A 9,862-nucleotide genomic window follows, 5' to 3' on the forward strand; every position below is an offset into this window, starting at 1 on the left:
GCAACTGTCTTCTACTGTAGACCTGTACTGAGTAGGTGAGAATAGAAACTGAAAGAAGCCCATCATATATGTGATAGTTGTAACTATCACCATCACTCAAGTCATGTCTTTCATTTCCAATCTTCCATGAAAACATGTCTGATAAGTGAGTATGAATAAGGGTTGGTAATGGGAAAGGCATCCTGCTGGAGAAAAAGCACTTCATCAAATTCCATCCAATCCTTACCAGCATGGAAAAATAAACATTAAAGCACTGATGATGATATACATATATATATACACACACAGGCATGGCTGTGTGGTAAGAAGTTTGCTTCCCAACCACATGGTTCCAGGTTCAGTCCCACTATGTGGCACCTTGGGCAAGTGCCTTTTACTATAGCCTTGGGCCAACCAAAGCCTTGTGAGTGGATTTGGTAGATGGAAACTGAAAGAAGCTTGTTATGTGTGTATATATATATATGTGTGTGTGTGTGTGTGTGTATGTATAGATCTTTATGTGTTTGTCTTTGCATCTGTTTGTCCCCCATCACCACTTGACAACTGGTGTTTGTGTGTTTATGTCCCTGTAACTTAGTGGTTTGGTAAAAGAGACCAACAGAATAAGTACAAGGCTTAAAGAATAAGTCCTGGGATCGATTTCTTCAACTAAAATCTTTCAAGGTGGTGCTCCAGCATGGCCACAGTTCGACGACTGAAACAAGTAAAAGAATAAGAGTATACATATACATATATACATAGATATTTAAAAATAGGATAAAATCTTTATAAGAATTTATCAAGTAGTTAACGTGAGAAACTTCATAAGGGAAAAATTTATTAATTATTCCCTTTAAATATATTTTTTTATATTAAGGGCATTACTATACATAAATGCCTCACGCTAGGAGGGACTCTTAAAGTCAAAACTACCATACATAGATATATAGATATCTTTCATAGTTTTCTTGCTATCTAAAGTCATATGTTATCAATGGCCAGTTTAATCTTTATGGCAGTTGACCACTGACTTTACCCTTAAGTCAATTTAAAACCCAATGAGTAAAGCAACACAGACTGCCTGGCTGACAAACACCTTTATACAACATATTCGATGGTGATGACTATGTTGCTTTTTTTGTTTTTCTTGCAGGAAAGAAACACCTATCTACCCCTTGCAGAAAATGGCAGTCGACTGTATTTTGTGATAAAGGACTTAGTAAAGATTAACAATATGTATTGTTTCAGCTTAAGTTCATTTCTACGTCTTTTCCAAAGAACTCTGCAGGCGATCTATGTAAGTGCAAGCCTTTATTTTTTCAGAATGGAGATTATGCTTATAAGCCACTGTTGCAATCACCTGATAATCATTGAAGTTTATTTAGTTAGGAGAGTATTGTAGTTCGCTTGAAGCATTGTGTATTGTTTGTAAAGAATAAAAAGTTTTGAATGGTACAACAATGCACTATAATACAAAAAATGGACTATATACCTTCACACTTCTCATGAGGAATTCCAGAAGGAGCTTTGTGAGACCACTTCTGAGGCACTTCCAAAAAAAAGAAAAGTCATTGGAAAACAGTTTATAGCAGAGACTCCATCTAAGAATATCTGAAGAAGGAATTGTATTCCGAAATATCATCGGACTATAGATAACTAAATTACACCAGGTATATAGTTCATTTTTTGTATTATAGTGCGTTGTTGTATCGTTCAAAACTTTTTATTCTTTATTTAGTTGTTATTTGACCCTTTATCATTCAGATTTACTCTATCAAATCTAATGCTTATTTATTCACATTGTTTTGAATTAATCATACATTATCATGTAGCTTTGAGATTTCGATGATTGTATATTTTTAGAGTGACATTGTAGGGTAAGTGTGAGAAACCAGATCTGGTTGTTTTCACCATAAAACATGTAAAATATTTGGGCCAGATATGGCCAGTTTAAATGCTAAAGAGTTAAGACTAAGTTTGTTGTTGTTGTTGAGGTTATAGTTTGCTTGGTTTCTAAGTCAGCCTTAGCCAAGCAAATCCATGATGAAAGATATTGTAATCCCTAATGTCCATTATATTGTATGTTTCCTCCCTGTCACAGGATGAAAGCACCAACAACACAGAGTCTCGCATCAAACTTCTGCAGAAGCACCTGTTACACCTTGTCTACAAGTCTGTGTGTCGATCGTTATTTAAGGCCGATCAGCTCATGTTTGCCCTTCACCTGGCTCATAGATGGAGACCTGACCAGTTCAAAGACAATGTGCGTTCATGTTTTATCTTACCTACTGGCACTCTTTTACATTTTTACATTCATCGTTCTCATCATCATCATCATCATTATCATCTTATGTCTTCTGTGCTTGCATGGGACAATTGGAATTTATTGAGGCAGAAGATGAGCTTTCAGCCTCCGTCTACTAAATCCACTCACAGGGTTTTTTGGTCAGCTTGGAGCTGTAGTTGAAGACACCCAAGTTGTTACACAGTGGGACTGATCCTGAGAGCTCATGGTTGGAAAGTGAGCATCTTGCTCACACAGCCATGACTGAGCTCATTATATATATAAGCATGGTTCTGCCTTGCATACAGGCTCGTCCCTTGCAACCCTCTCCATCTGAGCATCCCTAATCTTGCAGGATTGTAGGTACTTGTGCCATGTAAAAATCACCCATGTCAGTGCTGCATAAAAGCACCCAGTACACTCTGTAAAGTGGTTGGCATTAGGAAAGGCATTTGGGTATAGAAATCATGTCAAAATAGACATGGAGGCTGAACAGCCCTTCAGCTGGTCAGCTCCTGTCAAACCATCCAGCTCATGCCAGCATGGAAAACGGACGTTAAATGATGATGATGATCCGTGGAGCAGCTGATGATGAAGGTATGTTGGATTGTTGGTATGGCTGTGGAATAGTATTATAACACATCCTTTTGATATATATATATATATATATATATGTTTTTCTGCTGCTTTTAAATAAAGTATATATATATATATATATACACACACACACACACACACACACACACACACAACTAGATAGATTGATAGATAGATAATCTCTCTATAGATAGCTAAGAAATTAGAATGACATTCTAATTTCTTATTACTGCTCTGTACTAGACTGACTCTTTGTTCTGAAGGAGATTGATATAGAGTTCTTACACAAAGTTATTAGTATTAGTATAGCTATGTCTAAACAAAACATTAAAATAGATAGACAGACAAGCAGACTGACAGAAAGACAGACAAACAGGCAGGCAAACAAAGAGACTGGCAGATAGACTGACAGACAGACAGACAGATAGGCTGGCAGGCAGGCAGATAGATAAGTAGATAGACAGATGATAGATAGATAGATAGATAGATATAGATATAGATATATGTATATATATATATATATATATATATATATATATATATATATATATATATATATATATATAGATTGATAAATAGATAGATAGATAGATAGATAGATAGATATAGATATATGTATATATATATAGATAGATAGATATGTTTCTTTATTGACCACACAGGGCTGAACACAAGGGGGCAAAATACAAAGTAGACCTTTTCTTTTTGGGAAAGAAAGAAAGAAAAATGGTGGGGGGGGGTAGAATTTCGATCAAAAGGGTTTGTGGTAAAAAAAAAAAACAATCAATAGGGATCGTGTATCACAGAAGTGTCATAGTGTAAAATGGGAAACAGATTAGGTTTATCCATGGAAAGAAAAGCCTATGGAAAAGACCACGGTAACCTCGGGCAATAATGTCCTGCAAAAAACACATTACAGTAAGTAACTCTCTTTTTTCCTTTCTTTTTCTGGTTCATAGGATTATGCTCAAGGTGGCTCCGTCATTCACACGTGCCATCCTTGCTACATTCACCCATCTTTTCTTGAAGCATTCAGTAGACAAAACTTCCTTCTCTACTCTCACCTTCCTCTTCAAGTGATACTTGAAGAAGTTGATGAGAGATTCACCAGAGAGAAAAGTGTTTGTCTGTAGACCTTTCAGATGTGTCCACCATACACATTCTTTTGCCACAGCCACAAGCATGATGAAAAAGGCTCTTCCTTCCCGTTCCAAGGAAGGAGGCATGACAATATTCACGATAGACTTGGTTGATAAACTGACTCGTCCCACATACGATAGCAGTCGTTCGACATAGGCCAACAGGTCAGAAATGGTTGGACACTGTGAAAAGCACCATTCAAGTATGGCTGATGCCAGTGGCACATAAAAAGCACCTTTCAAGCGTGGTCAATGCCATTCAAGCATGGTTGATGCCAGTGCCGCCTGACTAGCCCCCATGCCAGTGGCATGTAAAAAGCACCCACTACACTCTTGGAGTGGTTGGTATTAGGAAGGGCATCCAGCTGTAGAAACCTTGTCAGATCAGATTGAAACCTGATGCAGCCTCCTGGCTAAACCAGTCCTGAGTCAAACATCCAACCCATGCCATCATGGAAAGCAGATATTAAATGATGATGATGATGACAGACAGACAGACAGACAGACAGACAGACAGACAGACAGACAGATAGATAGATAGACAAGCAGACAGAATGATAGGCAGTCTGATAGATAGATAAATAGATAGATAGACTGGCAGGCAGGTATGTAGGCAGGCAGGCAGATTGACCAATCTAAAATATAAATATATTTAATATATATTAAATGTTGAAAAGCTAAATACAAGATTTTAATATCTAAGTTTATATCAAAGCAGTGTTTACTGTATGACTTTTGAAGTTTGTGAATGTGTTTTTGTTCTGGTCAAATCATAAAACCATTTTTTTGCCTTCACTATTTACATTGTGATGTTAAAATTAATTTACAAAGTTTGCAAATGAAACTCGTGTTTTGCTTCATAGTCTGTGATGATTTTCCCCATTACTTCACAACTTTAAACTATGTAATAGTAACACATCAGAAATTTTAAAGTGGTAAGATGTTTACTTCCCAACTACATGGTTTTAGGTTCAGTCCGACTGCTTGGTACCTTGAGCAATTGTCTTCTGCTATAGTCTTGGGCCAAACAATGCCTTGTGAGTGTATTTCGTAGATGGAAGCTGAAAGAAGCCTGTCATATATACATCTATGTATGTGTATGGAGGTGTGTGGCTTAGTGCTTAAGGTGTTGGACTCACAATTGTAAGATTATGGTTTCGATTCCTGGACTGGGCTGTGCATTGTGTCCTTGAGCAAAACACTTCATTTCACATTGCTCCAGTCTGCTCAGCTGTAGAAATGAGTACCACTAGTAGAGACGAGTTGCTCAGTGGTTAGGATGTTAGCTGTAGAAATGAGTTTAGCCTGAATTACCATGTCTCCATGGTATGAAACTATTATTCTTTTACTTGTTTCAGTTATTGGACTGTGGCCATGCTGCAGCACCACCTTAAAGAGTTTTAGTCGAAGATAATAAGCCTTGTATTTATTTATTCTATCAGTCTCTATTGCCAAACCACTAAGTTATGGGAACATAACCACACCAACATCGGTTGTCAAGCAACGGTGGTGGGCAAGAAACACTGACTCAAAGACACACACATAAATACATACATATATATATATATATATATATATATATGTCCTCCTGGGGCTAAAAGCAACAGTAACATCCACCCCTAGGGGTCAGCCACACTTAAGTGGCAATATACTACACTTTATCGTGCAGTTACTGTTAATACTTCATTTAGAGAATTAACATTGCTTGTTTTCACCTTTTCAATATCAGTGAAGAATGTCACTGGAAAAGAAGATATAAGATTTTGCCAGGTTTTTCTCTCTCACCAAGGTCATCAGCTGTCGAACGCCGAAGAAGGGAAATAACCCTGAAATCCGGATACGTTCGTGCTGCTGGTCGTGGTGAGAGGGATAACTCCCTTGGCAAACAGGACACAGTCGTGTGTCGATAAGCCAGCTGGAGGAGATGTCCTCCTGGGGCTAAAAGCAACAGTAACATCCACCCCTAGGGGTCAGCCACACTTAAGTGGCAATATACTACACTATATATATATATATGTATATATATATATATATGTATATATATATATGTATATATATATATATATATGTATATATATATATATGTATGTATATATATGTATATATATATATATGTATGTATATATATGTATATATATATATATGTATGTATATATATGTATATATATATATATGTATGTACATATATGTATATATATATATATGTATATATATATATGTATATATATATATATATATATGTATGTATATATATATATATATATATGTATATATATATATATATATGTATGTATATATATATATATATATATGTATATATATATATATATGTATGTATATATATATATATATATATGTATATATATATATATATGTATATATATATATATGTATATATATATGTATATATATATATATATATATATATATATATGTATATATATATATATATGTATATATATATATATATGTATATATATATATATATGTATATATATATATGTATATATATATATATATATGTATATATATATATGTATATATATATATGTATATATATATATATAAATATTTAAAGTCTCTCAAATATTTAAAGTCTCTCAAATATTTAAAATCTACAATTAAGAGCCCTCTCTACTCGCTGGCGGTACCTACCCACCACTACCCATTTTCCTTTATTCAAAAATTCTTATCGCTCCTTAAAATTATGGCTTTTAAGTGTTGATTTCTCAGCCCAAGAATTACAGCGTGATGTGCTGCTTGACTGGTCCCCCCTCTCTCTCTCTCTCTCTCTCTCTCTTTATATATATATATGATGATGATGATGATGATCTTTTCTCCCGCCATGCCTCTGTCTACCCCTCCATCCTCTCTCTCCCCTTCGTAGTTTTTCCTTTAAGGTCTTCAGGTTCTGGCTATATATAAATGAGAAACCCATTCTAAATTATCTCGCTGACGTACTACGACGAAATACCCAAGATGCAGATAAGATAGAGATTTTTATTTATTTACGGCCTCAAACATCTCAATACCTTGCGCTTTAGTTTTGTCCCTTATTATTTATCTTGTTTCTCTCCATGAAATTCAATTGAATTCAGTTGTTGTCTTAAATTCATGCTTATTCATTTTCTAAGCTTCCTAAATTCATGCTACGTTATATTCTAATCACCCAGAATTCATTGCTCTTTTAAAAAATTACGATTTATGCATTGTTGTCTCTCAAATATTTAAAATCTACAATTAAGAGCCCTATCTACTCGCTGGCGGTAACCCGCCCTCCCACCCCCTCCACCGGAAGTTCATTCGTCTGTCATCCCACCCCCTCCACCGGAAGTTCATTCCTCTGTCATCCCACCCCCTCCACCGGAAGTTCATTCCTCTGTCATCCCACCCCCTCCACCGGAAGTTCATTCCTCTGTCATCCCACCCCCTCCACCGGAAGTTCATTCCTCTGTCATCCCACCCCCTCCACCGGAAGTTCATTCCTCTGCCATCCCACCCCCTCCACCGGAAGTTCATTTCTCTGTCATCCCGCCCCCTCCACCGGAAGTTCATTCCTCTGTCATCCCACCCCCTCCACCGGAAGTTCATTCCTCTGTCATCCCACCCCTCCACCGGAAGTTCATTCCTCTGTCATCCCACCCCCTCCACCGGAAGTTCATTCCTCTGTCATCCCACCCCCTCCACCGGAAGTTCATTCCTCTGTCATCCCGCCCCCTCCACCGGAAGTTCATCCCTTTGTCATCCTGTCAACCTCGGCTGTCTCCCGGAACCCATCTAGTGGCCTTGGCCATCCTCTCCCCTACCTTTGGGTAGCGCATTAAGGTTGAGAAATGTTTGCAGGTTGTAGGTAATGTTTTGCTTATGAATTCTTCCAATTGCAAGTTTTCTTTTCAGGTACACGACACTGCTTTTCCCCTTCCCAGGCTACAGGCCCACACCCCCAACACCCATACTGTTAGGATTGGCACTCTCAACGTCGGCACGCTGAAAGGTAGATCTGGTGAAATTGTTGAGATGCTTGAACGGAGATGCGTAGATATGTGCTGCATCCAGGAAGTAAGATGGAGAGGAGGTTCTGCAAGGTTCCTCACAGGCAAAGAACACAGGTACAAGATTTTCTGGGCAGGGAACACTGATGGGGTCGGGGGCGTAGGAATACTTCTAGCGGAGAAATGGGTGGATAAGGTAATCGAGGTCGTTAGAGTAAGTGACAGAGTACTTAAGATCAGACTCGTGCTTCATCATAGATTAGCTACTGTCATCTCAGCCTATGCACCTCAACCTGGGCTACCAGATGGTCTGAAAGACCAATTCTATGACACCCTCTTGCAAACTACCTCGTCGACGAGTGACAGGGACCTTCTCTTTGTGGCTGGAGACTTCAACGGCCATGTCGGACGTCGTGCTGGGGGCTTCCATGGCATACATGGAGGCTATGGCTTCGGTTCCCGCAACGAGGAGGGAACCAGACTGCTGGAGTTCTGTGATGCAACCAATCTTATGGTCTGCAATACCAACTTCAGGAAACCTGCCAGTCACCTAGTCACCTACCGCTCCGGCAGACACTCTAGCCAAATCGACTACATCCTCGCCAGAAATAGGGAAAGAGGGCGGCTTATAAATGCCAAAACCTACCCTGGCGAAGAATGTACCCCACAACATAGATTAGTAGTTAGCGACTTTGGGATCAAGGCAAAATGGGTGCCCAGAATTAGACAGGCTTGGAGAAGAAGGGTGTGGAAGCTTAAAGACCCTGCAAACGGACAGAGACTTAGAGACAAGTTACTTGAAGCATTTAACGAAATAGAAGGGGATATAGCATCATACAACGTGGAAGACAATTGGAGATTTCTGCGGGACAACCTGTTGAAAGCCACCGACCAGATTTGTGGGTGGTGTAAGGTCCCCTCCCAACCCAGAGTAACGTGGTGGTGGAACAAGGAGGTAGACAGGGCTATTAGACAAAAGAAACAAGCTTGGAAGGACTGGAAGAACGGTGGTAGCAGGGAATTGTACCAATGTGCCAGAAGGGAGGCTAGGCGACAGGTTTATTTAGCCAGAGGGGAAGCAGATAAGGAAAGATTTGCCAATGTTCTGCACCGTGAGGACCAAAGACTCGAGGTATTTCGTGTTGCAAGACAGTGTAGGAGAGAGAATAGTGATGTTGTAGGAGAGAAATGTGTTCGCATGGATGATGGTACGCTTGCATTAAATGAGGATGCAAAGAAAGAGGTCTGGAGATGCCACTACGATAGATTGCTTAATAAAGAGAATGAATGGGAGAAAGAGAGCCTGCCTTATGTCGACCCAATAGAGGGACCAGCTATCCGAGTTGATAGTACCAGGGTAGATAAAGCAATTAAGAGTATGAAGACCGGGAAAGCCCCCGGCCCATCAGGAATCACTGCAGAGATGCTCAAAATATCTGGCAGTGTTGGCTATAGCCTAGTCACCCGTATTACGAACCAGGTGATACACGAAGGAGTCATACCCTATGACTGGTGTAGCAGCATCATAGTCAACTGCTACAAAGGTAAAGGGGACGCTTTAGATACAAATAATTACAGAGGCATCAAGCTGTTAGATCAGGTTATGAAAGTTACAGAGAGGGTCATAGCCCAACTAATTAGGGAGCGAATCAATTTAGATGAGATGCAGTTTGGGTTCGTGCCAGGTAAAAGCACTACTGATGCCTTATTTCTAGTGAGACAGTTGCAAGAGAAATACCTAGCCAAGGATAAACCTCTGTACCTGGCTTTCGTTGACATGGAGAAAGCCTTTGACAGGGTCCCCCGATCCCTTATCTGGTGGTCAATGAGGAAACTTGGGATAGAAGAATGGCTAGTGAGAGCTGTGCGAG

The 9,862-nt window shown here is 39.0% G+C and overlaps 1 protein-coding gene across 2 annotated transcripts in view; it reads left to right on the top strand.

Moving 5' to 3' along the window:
• The window catches only part of LOC106875444 (cytoplasmic dynein 2 heavy chain 1), a 309,460-nt gene that overhangs the window by 268,000 nt on the left and 31,598 nt on the right, over positions 1–9,862 (top strand). For both annotated transcript variants that reach the window (XM_089338346.1, XM_089338347.1), the window contains exons 62-63: positions 1,133–1,276; positions 2,081–2,242. In XM_089338346.1, coding sequence (XP_089194472.1) covers positions 1,133–1,276; positions 2,081–2,242 — 306 coding nt within the window. The remainder of the gene's footprint in view (positions 1–1,132; positions 1,277–2,080; positions 2,243–9,862) is intronic.

This window comes from Octopus bimaculoides, chromosome 20, assembly GCF_046866305.1.
Source record: "Octopus bimaculoides isolate indiv1 chromosome 20, ASM4686630v1, whole genome shotgun sequence".
Classification (NCBI taxonomy): domain Eukaryota; kingdom Metazoa; phylum Mollusca; class Cephalopoda; order Octopoda; family Octopodidae; genus Octopus; species Octopus bimaculoides.